Source organism: Eurosta solidaginis, chromosome 3, assembly GCF_040869045.1.
Source record: "Eurosta solidaginis isolate ZX-2024a chromosome 3, ASM4086904v1, whole genome shotgun sequence".
In the NCBI taxonomy this organism is placed as follows: domain Eukaryota; kingdom Metazoa; phylum Arthropoda; class Insecta; order Diptera; family Tephritidae; genus Eurosta; species Eurosta solidaginis.
This window is the reverse complement of record NC_090321.1, coordinates 56,385,198-56,402,494: the sequence shown is the minus strand read 5'-3', so window position 1 is coordinate 56,402,494 and position 17,297 is coordinate 56,385,198. Positions and strand designations below refer to the sequence as shown.

At 39.3% G+C, this 17,297-nt stretch overlaps 1 protein-coding gene across 1 annotated transcript; it reads right to left on the bottom strand.

Annotated features, from left to right (window-relative positions):
- Positions 1-13,510: 13,510 nt before the first annotated feature.
- LOC137246386 (exonuclease 3'-5' domain-containing protein 2-like) lies at positions 13,511-14,513 on the bottom strand. Its single transcript, XM_067777479.1, has 2 exons — positions 14,237-14,513; positions 13,511-14,155 (listed from the first exon to the last, which is right to left on the bottom strand). The coding sequence occupies exons 1-2, from the start codon at positions 14,386-14,388 to the stop codon at positions 13,573-13,575; spliced, it is 735 nt and encodes a 244-aa protein (XP_067633580.1). The 5' UTR covers positions 14,389-14,513; the 3' UTR covers positions 13,511-13,572.
- Between the last annotated feature and the right edge of the window lie 2,784 nt (positions 14,514-17,297).

Below are 17,297 nucleotides of genomic sequence, written 5' to 3'. Positions count from 1 at the left end.
ATTAGTACTGAATGGAAAAAAAGTGTGCATTCATTTCAAGTTTACATTCATTAAAGATTGGGAATGGTTCCTACATTCCTACCCTATATTTAATTATATTTACCATCCAATAACACACACCACTTTACTAATGCGAAGATTATTGAAAGGGAACGGAAAGAAACAACAAGGTAAGACTTTAGAAAGCCTGAGAATCGTGGAAAGAAGAGAAAAGACGACTAACAAGAAAGAAGATACAGACAATATAGCATCTGCTTACATTACGTGTTTAGGAAAATAGCTTTTAGTATTGACGAGATTACCATAGCGTTAAGATGGTATTGATTACTGTCCATAAGTGTTCAATGTTTTTAGGTTTTTCAATAGTGTTGTATGTTCAAAAACAATAGTTTTAAATAATTTCAAAAGAGGAAAAACCCTCGGCAGAATGCAATATTGTAAGTTGGGTTTTTATGTATTATTATCTGTTTTTAGTTGATTTTTCATACGGATTTATCAAACTCAATATATTTTGTATGTAATTTAACATTTTTTGTATTTTGTTGTTTGTAACAGATTCAACAAATAAGCACATCCCCCTGATGATGCTAAAAAGTTATTAGCGAAACGTTGGGTTAGAAAAGTGGAATAATGTAATTTTATTTCGCACTTAAAAGAAAATAAAACAAGTAAGGAAGGCTAAGTTTGGGTGTAACCGAACATTACATACTCAGTTGAGAGCTATGGAGACAAAATAAGGGAAAATAACCATGTAGGAAAATGAACCTCGGGTAACCCTGGAATGTGTTTGTATGACATGCGTATCAAATGGCAGGTATTAAAGAGTATTTTAAAAGGGAGTGGGTCATAGTTCTATAGGTGGACACCTTTTCGAGATATCGCCATAAAGGTGGACCAGGGCTGACTCTAGAATTTGTTTGTACGATATGGGTATCAAATGAGAGGTGTTAATCAGTATTTTAAAACGGAGTGGGCCTTAGTTCTATAGGTGGACGGCTTTTCGAGATATCGCCATAAAGGTGGACCATGGGTGGCTCTAGAATTTGTTGGTACGATATGGGTATCAAATGAAAGGTGTTAATGAGTATTTTAAAAGGTAGTGGGGCTTAGTTCTATAGGTGGAAGCCTTTTCGACATATCGCCATAAAGGTGGACCAGGGGTGACTCTAGAATTAATTTGTACGATATGGGTATGAAATGAAAGGTGTTAATGAGTATTTTAAAAGGGAGTGGGCCGTAGTTATATAGGTGGACGCCTTTTCGAGATATCGCCATAAAGGTGGACCAGGGGTGACTCTAGAATTAATTTCTATGGTATGGGTATCAAATGAAAGGTGTTAATGAGTATTTTAAAAGGGAGTGGGCCTTAGTTCTATAGGTGGACGCCTTTGCGGGATATCGCAATAAAGGTGGACCAGGGGTGACTCTAGACTTTGTTTGTACGATATGGGTATCAAATGAAAGGTGTTAATGAGTATTTTAAAAGGGAGTGGGCCTTAGTTCTATGGGTGGACGCCTTTTCGAGATATATGCCATAAAGGTGGACCAGGGGTGACTCTAGACTTTGTTTGTACGATATGGGTATCAAATGAAAGGTGTTAATGAGTATTTTAAAAGGGAGTGGGCCTTAGTTCTATAGGTGGACGCCTTTTCGGGATATCGCAATAAAGGTGGACCAGGGGTGACTCTAGACTTTGTTTGTACGATATGGGTATCAAATGAAAGGTGCTAATGAGTATTTTAAAAGGGAGTGGGCCTTAGTTCTATAGGTGGACGCTTTTTTGAGATATCGGCATAAAGGTGGACAAGGGGTAACTCTAGAATTAATTTGTACGATATGGGTATGAAATGAAAGGTGTTAATGAGTATTTTAAAAGGGAGTGGGCCTTAGTTCTATAGGTGGACGCCTTTTCGAGATATCGCCATAAAGGTGGACCAGGGGTGACTCTAGAATTAATTTGTATGATATGGGTATCAAATGAAAGGTGTTAATGAGTATTTTAAAAGGGAGTGGGCCTTAGTTCTATAGGTGGACGCCTTTTCGGGATATCGCAATAAAGGTGGACCAGGGGTGACTCTAGACTTTGTTTGTACGATATGGGTATCAAATGAAAGGTGTTAATGAGTATTTTTAAAAGGGGTGGGCCTTCGTTCTCTAGGTGGTCGCCTTTTCGAGATATCGCCATAAAGGTGAACCAGGGGTGACTCTGGAATATGTTTGTACGATATGGGTATCAAATGAAAGGTGTTAATGAGTATTTTAAAAGGGCGTGGGGCTTAGTTCTATAGGTAGACGCCTTTTCGAGATATCGCCATAAAGGTGGTCCAGGGGTGACTCTAGAATGTGTTTGTACGATATTGGTATCAAATTAAAGGTATTAATGAGAGTTTTAAAAGGGAGTGGTGGAAGTTGTATATGTTAAGGCGTTTTCCAGATATCGACCAAAATGTGGACCAGGGTGACCCAGAACATCATCTGTTGGATACCGCTAATTTATTTATATATGTAATGCCTGCAAAGATTTCTAGGGTTTTTTATTTCGCCCTGCAGAACTTTTTCATTTTCTTCTACTTAATATGGTGGGTGTCACAACCATTTTACAAAGTTTTTTCCAAAGTTATATTTCGCGTCAATAAACCAATCCAATTACCACGTTTCATCCCTTTTTTCGTATTTGGTATAGAATTATGGCATTTTTTTCATTTTTCGTAATTTTCGGTATCGAAAAAGTGGGCGTGGTCATAGTCGGATTTCGTTCATTTTTTATACCAAGATAAAGTGCGTTCTGATAAGTGCGTGAACTAAGTTCAGTAAAGATATGTCGATTTTTGCTGTAGTTATCGTGTTAACGGCCATGGTGAAGGACAGACGGACGACCGTGTATAAAAACTGGACGTGGCTTCAACCGATTTCGGCCATTTTCACAGAAAACAGTTAGCGTCATAAAATCTATGCCCCCACCAAATCAAAAGGATTGGTAAATTTTTGTTCGACTTATGGCATTAAAAGTATTCTAGACAAATTAAATGAAAAAGGGCGGAGCCACGCCCATTTTAAAATTTTCTTTTATTTTTGTATTTTGTTGCACCATATCATTACTGGAGTTGAATGTTGACATAATTTACTTATATACTGTAAAGATATTAAATTTTTTGTTAAAATTTTACTTTAAAAAAATTTTTTTTTAAAGTGGGCGTGGTCCTCCGATTTTGCTAATTTTTATTAAGCGTACGTATAGTAATAGGAGTAACGTTCCTGCCAAATTTCATCATGATATCTTCAACGACTGCCAAATTACAGCTTGCAAAATTTTAAATGACCTTCTTTTAAAAGTGGGCGGTGCCACGCCCATTGTCCAAAATTTTACCAATTTTCAATTCTGCGTCATAAGTTCAACTCGCCTACCAAATTTCATCGCTTTATCTGTCTTTGGTAATGAATTATTGCACTTTTTCGGTTTTTCGAAATTTTCGATATCGAAAAAGTGGGCGTGGTTATAGTCCGATATCGTTCATTTTATATAGCAATCTGAGATGAGTGCTCAGGAACCTACATACCAAATTTCATCAATATACCTCAAAATTTACTCAAGTTATCGTGTTAACGGGCGGACGGACGGACGGACATGGCTGAATCAAATTTTTTTTCGATCCTGATGATTTTGATATATGGAAGTCTATATCTATCTCGATTCCTTTATACCTGTACAACCAACCGTTATCCAATCAAACTTAATATACTCTGTGAGCTCTGCTCAACTGAGTACAAAAAGCTTAGACCGAAAAAGCCTAATAATATACCTTCAGATTCAACAAGAACTGGTCGGAAATACATAATAACACACACTTTAGATTTGAGTTAGGGTATTTTGAGCCATTAAGGAATGGAGATTTATAATATGCAACCAATAAATCACAATTTTTTAAAAGAATGCTGAGAGAATGCACACTCAATTGATTCAATCCTTTTACAGCTCTGCCAGCTTTATTCATCGACGATCCACAAAATTTTATTTTACATTTTTAATTTTTTTAGTTTTTCGTCATATTTTTTTAACTGCACATACAAAAATAAAACATATTCAAAAAAATTGTATTTCAAAAATATTGTTTATTTTATAAATATTGTAACGAATTTACTTGCAAATCCTCTTATTTGCAACCCTCTGCTAAGTTCGAATCACTAAACTGTAGCTTGCTTAATAACCAAACTGATTGATAGCTCAAATGAAACTGAATTTCGGCGCCTCTACATTTACAGCTTTTTATACTCTCTGATTTCCTCGTTCGCATCTTCTAGGCGCTTCCATTTCCAGAATCTACTAGTTGTCCATGAGCTCTCAAATTTCTCAGCTGTAACTACAATTGCACGATTTTATAGCTTCTCTCATTGCATACTTTCAGGAGTATCTCAGATCTATGCATGTGGTTGTGCGTTGCTTCTCAGCTGCGTGTACCTACATATGTGTAGACATAATGATTGATTCGTTTATGTAGATCAAGTGTCGGCAAAAATGTTGTGTGGATGTATAAGTGAGAGCGCTTTGATCGCACGAACCAATTGATTCACTGATCATTCGCTTGTTAGACTGCAACTGCTAAGCACGCAATAAACAATAAATTATTGATGCGCACAATGGCAAGCGAATATTTTATGTTGAACAACGCCCTTGGGCAAATTCAATGCGTTTTATGCTATAAAACATTTTCAGCGACGTATGTACATAACATCAAACGACATTTTGAAAGTTCGCATAAAAACTTAAATAAGTTGAATTCAACAAAAAAATTAAAACTTTTTGAGGAGAAAAAGCATTTATTTTTAGAAAAAATAAAAGGGTGGTTGCCCAATATGCAATTCTCCGGCAGGGAAAAGAAAGGCAAAACAAAATTAAAGACTGAGTTATCTTCTTTAATAAGTTTTGAACTGGCGAAGAAGGGTAGACCGTTCACTGACGGTAAATTTATTAAAGACTTAATTATAAAAGTTTTTGATAAACTAAGTATGAATATAGACTTTGTCAAAGATATTCCTTTGTCTCCAAGAACTTTAGTACGTCGTACTGATGAGCTGGGGATAGCTATTAAATATCAAATGGCAAAGCTTTTGGAAGATTGCAAATTTTTTTCTATCTGCTTAGATGAAAGTACCGACATTAATGACACTTGCCAACTTGCAATTTGTGTTCAAATGGTAATGGCCGATTTTAAGATTTACGAAACATTATTTTCCATTGAGAGCTTTTATGGGCACGTAAATGGAAAGTCTTTATTTGATGTGGTCAATGAAAAGCTCTTCTCTTTGGTAGATTTGGGAAAATTGTCTGGAGTTTGTACGGATGGGGCTGGTACTATGAGTGGTAGGAACGAAGGCTTCGTAGGTCAGTGAAGTAAGCATGGTATTGAAGCATCAGTCCTCCACTGCATTATACACCAGGCGGCACTTTCTTCGAAGTTTTTAACAGATCACCTAGTCATGAAAACAGCAGAGGAAATTATAAATAAAATACGTTGTGGTCACCAATCACTTTCCCATAGGAAATTCGTAAGCTTTTTGAAAAGCAAAGGAGCAGTCCACAATGACCTAAAAATGTTTACGGAGGTAAGATGGTTAAGCCGTGGCGATTGCCTTAATAGGTTGTTTGACCTAAGAGCAGAAGTTCTACAATTTCTGGAAATAGATAAAAAAGAAGTTAGTTTTATATCGTTGCTCAAGGATAAAAATTTTATTTTGAACTTGGCGTTTTTGTCAGACACAACGAAGTTTTTGAACGATTTCAACCTACAACTTCAAGGAAAATGGTTAAGTGTACCGGATGCTTACAAAATCTTAAATATATTTAGGACAAAGTTGTTTTTACTTCTTAGCGATTTGCAAAGCGGTGATTATTCCAGTTTTTCGAAAACTGCAATGATTCTTTCTGACTTTAGCACGAGTAATACACATTTGGAGCATTCCTTTATTTTTCAAACGCTTTTGGAGAATTTTCAGGATAGGTTTAGGGATTTTAAAAATATGAGTCCACTAATAGAACTTTATGAAGATCCTTTTCGGTGCGATGTAACTAAATATCATTTCGAGCTTCAATGCGAACTTGTTTTTCTAAGAAGTGAAATGATTGTTCCTGATGTCACAAATATAATTGAATTCTGGAAGAATTTGGATGGCACAAACTATCCTGAGCTTAAAAAAAAATCGTTAATATGTTTGTCATTATTTCCTTCCACATATTTTTGTGAGCAAACATTTTCCGAGTTGAAATATATTTGTTCAAAGCAGCGGAGTAAATTGACTTCAACAAATTTGAACAATATACTTTTAATACGAAAGTGCCATCCAAATTTAATAAAAAAAACAAGGAAGGACGGGACTGTCTTCGGCTGTGCCGAATACTTCATATCTTTCATGAATGGGGCTGAAAAATAATCTTATCCCATTCGAAATCTCCAAATAATGGCGCTGTATAAGATAAGAAATATATAGTGAACAGATGTATATACCTAAAAGATTTTTAACACAAATGTAAAATAAAAAATGGCAAAAAACCCCCTTATTTCAACGATCGGTTGTATGTGATATATATTATATATAGCTCTTACTTACTACTTTAAATTCCACTTTTATATACAAATAGATCCCTATAATTTTCCTAATAAATACATACGTTTTTTACTATTACTATTAATATTTACGAATTTAAGACTGACACCTGATTGTTCTAGAAACAAATGGGCAACAAAACTATATATACACTAAAAAATTAAGAATTTTGATGAAAATTCGCCGAACTTTTAGTATTATTTTCAAATAAAATTTACAGTTTCTCTATTAGATCCTGTTGCATTTTTTCATATTAAATTAATTCATATTTAATTTCTTGTATTCCGGCCTTTTAGTTAATATATTCAAAGTATGTTTGAGCTCTAGGCCAATATATACATATGTTTATTAAAATACAGCAAATGTGTTAAACAATGTATATTTATTTGTCGAATGGTTTGTCTTGCCAATATTTCGACTTCAATCTGAAGTCATCTTCAGGACTGAAAAAAACGAAAAACATTTATAGAGACATTGGTACATACATACATAATTATACTATTGTCGCAAGTGCCAACTTATGCGGCAGTTACCCACCGACGTGTGCCGTACGTAAGGACGTTTGTCGTACGAAGCACGTTTGACCGAACTCTCAAGCCCGTAGGAATCAATTTGTACGTCCGTGTACATGTACATAACATATTTGTGTGTGTATTGTTTACAGATAAGCACTGTTGCCATTGACCATTTTGCATGTATGCTTATGGAAACATCAACTTTTTCCAATTTAATTTTTGATATTGTAAAAGGCCATAATACATATTAAATAAGTATAAATAGATTAAATATTTATAATCAGCACTTTTACATAATTATTTCGAATTATTTCCACAATTTTTCAAACTTTAATTGGGCGTCTCTGCATAAAATCGTAAACGGTCAAAAATTAGCGCACAAGAGTTTACTAGGCAACTCTGTCTAGTGAGGGAGCGATCAGCTGACACGTTCTTACGGAAAAAATCAAAATTGTTTTGATTTCTACGTTCCGGGCTACGTACGTACGGGCGTTGCACGTCGGTGAGTTTTCGTTTACATTGCACACTCATAAGATAGGTCGTGTCAGCTGACACGTTTTTGGTACGTACGTTCGTGAGTAACTGCCGCATTACACTTATTAATAAAATGTATTTACGTAAATACGTGCATATATTTTTCGCTGCGCAACTAGCGATACCAACACTCGATGTTGACACGCCAATTGCTCATTGCAGACTGAACCAATCACTAAACAAAGAGCGCAGGCTATCTGTGTGAGTTGCTCACCATCTTAAGCTGGAGTCATTGGTGCCGTATGTCGTATCGCTGTATCCGTATAACAGCTGATTCGACCAACCTTATGAGAATCAATGCAATCAATTATTGGTGCCGCTAAGGTCGTAACCGTATCGTAGCCAACCAATTGGGTTTTGGTTTACCGTCGTAACGATAAACAGCTGATTACGTTAGGGATACGGATACAGCGATACGACATACGGCACCAATGACTCCGGCTTTAAGATGTATGAAACGCCGATGTCTGGTCTAGTTGAGGGCATAGATGAATGGATTTGCAACTCTTTGCTTCGAGAGAGCGCTGTCAAAATGCACATTTTTTATAACATTTAACTTTTGAATGGGAAATAATATTTACCCTCCGCCTTCGAACTAATAATACTTACACTAAAACAAGTATTTTTATCCTTTTTCCCATAATTTTTGAACGCTATTCTACAGTTATGGGTCAAACTAAAGTTTACCAAAATTTTTGGCACGTTTTTCGTTTTGGCTGGCACATTTTTTGTTCTGGCACCCGCTTCAGCTGGCGCGAGGGATTTATCTGTGATTGTTGCCAGCAACAACTAGAAGATAAATCCCTCGTAAGAGCGAAAATATGAGAGCGTAAGCAAAAGATTCGTATCAATCTAATCTATGGTTAAGGGGTCGACTGCTAATACGCTACCAAAAATATCGAGATCCGAAGGCGGAAAAGAAAATTTTTATTTCTGTCCGGAGATATTTGCAGTTGAAGTTGGCGATTTTCATGTGGTTTTTTTTGTTTTTACCCACCAAAAAAATTGTGCATCACCGTGGTAGCCACGGTTATACCACACACCCGGACTTGGCATGGCGTAGCCCAGGGTTATTTTTTAGGTAATAGTCTAGTTGACGGGTCGACTGCTAATACGCGTCAAAAAATATCGAGAGAGTTGTATTAATAATCCGAAGGCGGAAAATAAAAATTTTAACGCGTTCAAAAGATATTAACGAAAAAACGAAAAAAGACCCGCGGGTACCTCCGAAACCGGGGGTCGGATCCATAGTATTTTTGCGCAGAACACCTTTCTGCGTTGGCGGCCTTCGGCCGCGCTTATAAAAAGTAACCCTGGGCTACGCCATGCCAAGTCCGGGTGTGTGGTATAACCGTGGCTACCGCCACGGTAATGCACGATTTTTTTGGGGGTATAAACACAACAACAACCACATGGAAATCGCCAACTTCAACTGCAAATATCTCCGGACAGAGATAAAATTTTTCTTTTCCGCCATCGGATTATTGTTCTCGAGATTAATACGCGTCTTTTGACACCTCTCTCGATATTTTTGGTAGCGTATTAGCAGTCGACCCCTCAACTAGACTATTACCATTTTTTATGAGCGCGGCCAAAGGCCGCCAACTCAGAAAGGTGTTCTGCGCAAAAATACTATGGATCCGTCCCCCGGTTTCCGAGGTAACCGCGGGTCTTTTTTCGGTTTTTCGTTAATATCTTTTGAACGATTTAATATTTTTATTTTTCGCCTTCCGATTATTAATACTGATGACAATACGCGTTGTTGTTGTTGTTGTTGTTGTAGCAATGTTCGCCCCACCTAATAGCCGCGACGGATCACAAATTGTCATCAATATCCTCTAACGTGAGTCCAAGGAAACTTGCCGTTTCAACAGGGGTGGACCATAAGGAAAGGGGTGTTAGAGGCGTTGGTTCCACATTACAATTAAAGAGATGGTTGGTGTCATGTGGGGACACATTGCAAGCGGGGCATACATTGTGTATGTCGGGGTTGATTCTGGATAGGTAAGAGTTTAACCTGTTACAGTATCCAGAACGAAGTTGAGCAAGAGTGACACGCGTTTCCCTGGGGAGTATGCGTTCCTCTTCCGCGAGTTCTGGATATTTTTCTTCAAGTACTGGATTCACCGGGCAATTCCCGACATAAAGGTCCGACGCCTGTCTATCGAGTTCACCAAGGACCTGCTTGTGTTTTTTCGCTTCATACGGCTGTGTTCTCAGGTGCCGTATTTCCTCAAAATGCTTACGGAGATGACTCCTTAGGCCCCTAGGCGGTGCTGGTTCGTCAATCAGATGTCTGTTGGGATGCCCAGGTTTCTGGGTATTCAACAGAAACTGTTTGGTCAGCATCTCATTTCTCTCCCTGATGGGGAGTATTCTCGCCTCATTATGCAGATGGTGTTCTGGGGACATAAGAAGACAGCCCGTGGCGATTCTGAGAGCAGTATTTTGGCAGGCCTGTAGTTTCTTCCAGTGGGTAGTTTTTAGGCTTGGCGACCATATGGGTGACGCGTAGCACGTAATCGGCTGGCTAATTGCTTTGTATGTGGTCATGAGCGTTTCTTTATCTTTTCCCCAGGTACTGCCAGCAAGGGATTTGAGGATTTTATTACGGCTCTGAATTCTCGGAACAATTGCGGTTGCGTGCGCACCAAAATGTAGATCCTGATCAAACGTCACACCCAAGATTTTGGGGTGTAGGACAGTCGGTAGCGTAGTGCCATCGACGTGGATGTTCAATATGGTCGACATTTGGGGCGTCCATGTTGTAAATAAGGTCGCGGAAGATTTAGTCGGTGACAATGCCAGGTTTCGCGAGGCGAAAAAACTGGAGAGATCAGGGAGATAGCCGTTTATTTTATTGCATAGCTCATCGATCTCTGGGCCTGGGCCTGTGGCCATTATTGTGCAGTCATCGGCGTAGGAAACGATTGTGATTCCTTCCGGTGGTGAAGGTAGCTTAGATATGTAGAAATTAAACAAAAGTGGGGATAGGACACCACCCTGTGGCACCCCTTGTTTAATTCTCCTTGGTTTTGATGTTTCGTTTCTGAATTGCACCGATGCCTGCCGACCACCCAGATAATTTGCGGTCCACCTTTTAAGACATGGCGTAAGGGTAGACCCTTCCAGGTCTTGCAGTAACGAGCCATGGTTGACCGTATCAAAGGCTTTTGATAGGTCTAGCGCTACGAGTACTGTTCTATGGTGGGGGTATTGATTCAAACCGCAATTTATTTGGGTGCCAATGACATTTAGCGCGGATGTAGTGCTATGGAGTTTTCTGAAGCCATGCTGATGAGGGGCTAGCTGCAAATGACTTCAAGCGTCTTTGCCACTGGCGATAGGAGAGATATCGGACGATATGACTCACCTACGTTAGCTGGTTTCCCAGGCTTTAGTAGCGGGACCACCTTGGCCATTTTCCATTTCTCGGGTATGACAAAGGTGGAAAGAGACAGGTTGAAGACATGCGCTAAATATTTGAAACCCTCTTTCCCTAGGTTTTTAAGCATCGGCATGGCTATGCCGTCTGGGCCCACTGCTTTGGATGGTTTAGCGCGACCAATGGCGTCCTCAACCTCTCTAGCGGTGATGGTGATTGGTGACGCGCTGATTTTGTGTTTATGTGCGTGTCTATTGGCTCTCCGTCTATCTTTGTCGACCGTAGGATGCATTATATATTGTCGGCAGAAAGCGCTCGCGCATTTTTTCGCATCCGACAGCACCTTATTGCCAAAGGCGATGGAAACTTTGTCTTTGTGCTTAGTCGGATTCGATAGGGACTTTACGGTGGACCAAAGTTTACCTACACCGGTAGAGAGGTTGCAACCTCTTAGGTGCTCTTCCCATTTCGCCCGCTTGTGTTCGTCCACAAGCAATCTGATGCGTTGGTTTATATCCCTTATTTGGGGGTCGCCTGGATCAAGCTGTCTTATAAGGTCGCGTTCTCTCGCTATGCTCGCAGCCTCCGCCGGGAAGTGGGGCCGGATTTCGGGAATTCTCCCGGCGGGAATGAAATGTGCGGAGGCGGATTCAATGACCTTACGGAAGGCACACTCCCCTTGGCGGGCATCAGTCGGGATAGGGAGTGCAGCAAACCTGCTGTCTGTTGCAGATTTATATTCTTCCCACTTTCCTTTTTTGAAGTTTATGAAAGTGCGTTTTTCGGTGACGATGAAGTCGGCGGTACGCTCGAACGAAATAAGTATGGGCAGGTGGTCGGATGCCAATGTTACCATCGGCTGCCAGTTGACGCAGTTTACGAGTTCTGCGCTCACGATTGAGATGTCTGGCGAGCTATGACAGCTTCCTACCATACGTGTGGGGGCGTCTCCGTTTATTGTGCAGAACGTCGTTTCTTCTATTTGATCCGCCAACATCTCACCCCTACTGTCCGCCCGCAAGTTTTAATGCCATAGGTCGTGATGGCATTGAAATCGCCTAAGATAATGCGATTGTTGCCAGTGAGTAAGGCCTCGATATTAGGGCGGTATCCACTGGGGCAACAGGTGACAGGAGGGATGTAGATGTTGATGATTTCTAGATTTGCATCGCCTGACCGGACAGATAGGCCTTGACGTTCTAAGACATTGTCCCTGCGGTCGATGCCAGGATCAAATATATAATATTGCACAGAGTGGTGTATAATAAACGCGAGGCCGCCTCCATTTCCGCTCTCGCGGTCTTTCCTGTGGCCATTATACCCAGAGCAGGTCTGCAATGCAGATCTTGCTGTGAGTTTAGTCTCTTGAATCGCAGCAATGCGGATGTTGTGCCGCTTCATGAAATCGACTATCTCCGTAATATTCCCAGTTAGTCCATTACAGTTTAACTGCAGAATTCTGAAGTGCATGAAACCCGTCGAGGGGTTGCCGTCGCGGAGACCAGAACATCTAGGAAAGTGGCACCACCCAAGGCAGGAACTGCATTGAGCGGATGTCGCAAACCTATATATTCTGTGCTGGCAGACGGTGCAAACGCAGGTAGGGACTAAGAGTCTGTTTCCCTGACCTGCACGATTGCTGCCAGAAAAGAGGGGGGAGAAGAAGACGGGGGCAGGGGCCGATGCTCAGCATTGCTACCAGCTCTACTACGAAGGTAGTAGTTATGAGTGGTATCAGCTGTTAGAGTTGTTGGCGCCGTGGGGCGCGAGCAGCAGCGGGTACTTGTTGTGGCTTGCTGAGCAGCGTGGCTGCTGGAAGGTAGTGGGGGGGCCCTTGGGCGTGATCAGCAAGGAGCCACAAAAGATTTATAAAAGTTTCGTGGACGTCAGGTTTTGGGATCAAGCCCAGAACAACCTGTCCGATGCAATCATCCCTTATACGAGACACACTGAACAGAGTATGACCGTCCTAAAAAGATTCTTTTCTGGCAAATGCAGCAAAACTATTTCTCAGGACCGGGGTTAGGAGACGGACCCGGATTGGGTTCGATACCTTCCCGGAGTAAGAGAATATGTAGCAGTCCTGCTGCAAGGAGCTGCTGGGAGGATGACAATTTGTGGGAGGGACGAAACAAATTAAATGGGGTCACACTGAAATGACAGTCCTTGGTCGGGAAAAATCCCGAGTCTGCCTTGGGAAGCGGACAATACGCGTCGTTTGATTTGGTGGCGTATTAGCAGTCGACCCCTCAACTAGACTATTACCGAAACTTCATATTCTGCACCCGAATTCCAACATTCGCTAACACTAAATCTCCATCGCTAAAAATATCTAAAACAGTATCAGTGCGCAGAAAAGTATGCAACATTAAGCACCCCAAAATAAAAAAATGATCAGGAAAATTGCTGGAAGACATTTGGAAGTTGAATACCTTAAGCCATTTAACATGTTAAAAACTCTTTCAACACATGATATTTTCAGCTAGAAAACTTTTACAAATATTTTTATTATATGTATATATATACATAACGAACACTCATTGCAAATTACATTCATTATTTGCTTCAGGTTGTTGTTGTCGCAGTGCTTTAGGACTTAATTTATTGTGATGGTATGGATCAAAGTGTGTATCAAAATACTGTTGAAATTTCTTAACATTTGGCACTGATTCAGCTAATTTCATATACACTTCTATACCAGCAATAGCATCATTAGCAGCATATTCGATTTGATCACTTGTCAGGGTGTCTGCTTCCCAATCTGACATGGTTAAATCAAAAGTCTTATTCAAGCTCTTACCCAACACTGCTTCATACATGGAAGATAAGTTCTGGGGTTTGGCACGACCCGTAAGCACAGCTACAAACCGCAAATCCAATGTGGAAACAGTTTCCAGTCCATTTTTTTCCAGTAATTCGGCGTCTCCCTTTACACCGACGCCCACTTTAACCACATCTCGATCAGCCAACAGGGCAATAAGTGAGGAAGCAATTGTTTGCAATGAACACAAACGAAATAGTGCACAATAGCCCTTATGAGTACAAAGTTGTAAAAGTGCCACGTCAGATACCTGAACCCATTCGCAGTCGAACCCAAGCACTGGATTTTCGCGGCAGTGTCTGGAAGATAAAAAGGGAAGTTTATATTAATTGATTTTAGGGTCGGCCCGACACATCACAAGACATTTTATTCATACTCACTCCCGTATGATTTTTACAGCGCGAACAGTTTTTTGATAATTGTCAATGACTTCAGTTTTACGGTCGCTACTGGCTAGCAAACTATATAGCGTATATCCAGCATCTACGATACCAACAATAGCTTCTAATGTACTTTGGTTTTCATCAGCCATTCCTTGTTTTTATTTCAACTTCTTTAAGATTTAAGAGGGTTTGGAGATCTTCGTATGTATCACTGTTTATGCCTGTATGTATGTATGACGCCTTTTAACAAAGATGGCTTTTAAGCAAATGCAATGACTTGCATTGTGTACAATACGAAATGTGTCAACCATTGTGAATGATAGCGTTTTCTTTTCTGGCTAAAGGCGGTGGCACAATGACATTTATCATATAGATGCGTTTAACACAAGCTTATGCATTCCAATAACATCGCCACAATCAACCAAGATGTTGCGTTTGTAAATATGAAGGAACTTCAGACTTGGCAATTGAAGTTTATTACGCCTTGCCCATTCACATACAAAATTTCGGGAAGCACTGTTGTAAACATTCTCTCTATACAACAAAAATACTTGCTAACATATTTTGTGTCGTATTCGATTGTAATATTGCAGTTTTTAATTGTGAAAAATGTTAGAAAATTTACCAACCAGTGGGAAAAATAACTTCACTTGCAAAGGGTGCCAACACCCTTAGCCAAAGCAAATGTCAAGTTCTTATGATTTGCTTGGAACAAAATTGGGGAGTTGACTACTTTTCAATATCAGATGGCGCTAGTGTCGCTCATTCTAGCATTCTCCATAAAAATACATGCAATCTACTCATAATGCATAAGAATATGTTAAACTCATATATATGAAAAACTGCTTATGTGTCGGAGCTGTAAAGTGTTACGTTTTTTGTACGCCGCGCAAGGTTTGTTGTTCTATTCTATAAAACAGGCAACGCTTTTACGGGGTATTTCGTCCTTTTGTGAAAATTATTGCCTGCTCGCAACGCAAAAGCGTTGAACTTTTATACTGTTTTCACACAGACGGCTTATTGAATAATAAAGGCAGTTTTCTACATTAATACTATTTTCACACAGACGGCTTATTGAATAATAAAGGCAATTTTCTACATTAATACTAATTTCACACAGACGGCTTTTTGAATAATAAAGGCAGTTTTCTACATTAAGACGCTTATTGAGCTCAATCTTCCCTACAAAATTCGAATCTATAATTATTTCATTAGTAGCTAATCGAATGCCTAATGAAGTCAAAAGCACAATGCAACTCTGTTGGCCGCGTTCCGCTTCTTAGTTTTTGGTGTCTTCAGTGCTTAAAAATGTCGTTTGTCAAAGTAAATGTCATTGTCTGCATGGCAGAACGATACAAGGTGGCCGCATCGAACAGCTGATTATAACCTTTTTTATTTGATTTGATACATCAACTACGATTTTGACATTTGTCCATCGAATTTACAAGTACATGGAATTTTTTTTGTTTGTAGGTATGTCACCATGCTCCCACCTTGTATCGTTCCGCCATGATTGTCTGTCTTATCGTGCATACTAATCGAGCAATTACTTCTGTGTGAAAGCAAAAAATTTACGATTTCATTAGCAGGTGAAATGAGATCATTAAGTTTCTGGGTGAAAACAGTATAAGACGCTTATTGAGCTCAATCTTCCCTACAAAATTCGAATCTATTATTATTTCATTAGTAGCTAATCGAATGCCTAATACTAGGTTCAAACACACACCAAATTGGCAATTTATACTGTTTGGGCAATTTATTACGCAATTTGTCATATAATAAATTGTAATAATAAATTCCCAATTTAAAAAAAATTGCGTAATAAATTGTTTCAACCTGCAAATGCAACATTGTAAAGTGTGTTTATTGAGTATATTTAAACGTCACTTACGCATGGCTGAGCTATATGGTTGGCTCATTTCATCAGCTGATTTTATGTCTTTCATTTCACTGGAGTAGGGACTGTCAAAAGAAGATGGCAAAATCAAAATGAAAACAAAACACTGAACACATTTTCTTACAACACACAAAAATTTCAAAGTTTCATGTTTTCATTCCATTCCATTCACCTAATACCAACACGCACATTTTGACAGGCTCAACAAAGATATGTTGTTACTGTAGAGATGAGCCAACCAGCTATCAAATTACTATTGTATAAGCTAAATAGAGTTGTATGAACACCACTCAATTTAAATCGAAATAGCCCCAATTTATTTTTCTGTTTGTACATAGTATAATGAAGTCAAAAGCACAATGCAACTCTGTTGGCAGCGTTCCGCTTCCGTTTCCGTTTCTTAGTTTTTGGTGTGTTCAGTGCTTAAAAATGTCATTTGTCAAAGCAAATGTGATTGTCTGCACGGCGGAACGATATAAGGTGGCCGCATCGAACAGCTGATTATAACCTTTTTTATTTGATTTGATACATCAACTACCGGCGCAGTACGATTTTGACATTTGTCCATCGAATTTACAAGTACATGGAATTTTTTTTGTTTGTAGGTATGTCACCATGCTCCCACCTTGTATCGTTCCGCCATGATTGTCTGTCATATAGCATTGTCATTTTATTCGCTTGACATTTCATCCTTCATACTAATCGAGCAGTTACTTCTGTGTGAAAGCAAAAAATTGACGATTTCATTAGAAGGTGAAATGAGATCATTAAGTATCTGTGTGAAAACAGTATTAAGCCGGAGTCATTGGTGCCATATGTCGTATCGCTGTATCCGTATCCTTAACGTAATCAGCTGTTTATCGTTACGACGGTAAACCAAAACCCAATTGGTTGGCTTCGATACGGTTACGACCTTAGCGGCACTAATAATCGATTGCATTGATTCTCATAAGGTTGGTCGAATCAGCTGTTAAAAGGTTACCGATACGGTTACCGATAAAGCACCAATGTCTCCAGCTTTACCCTGTATAAAATGACGGTATAGCAGTGCAACTCTGTGAAACTCTCAATTCCCTCTTAAGTTCCACATATACTCTGTTAATATGAAACCAAGATTACCCCTCAAAAAACGCGAGTACTCCATAAATAATGTAAGGATTA

Bases quoted from the DNA above. Each gene is read 5' to 3' on its own strand.
- LOC137246386 (XM_067777479.1), bottom strand. From the start codon at position 14,388: ATGGCTGATGAAAACCAAAGTACATTAGAAGCTATTGTTGGTATCGTA. The intron at 14,156-14,236 runs GTGAGTATGAAT...TTTATCTTCCAG, and splicing joins GCTGTAAAAATCATACGGGA to ACACTGCCGCGAAAATCCAG.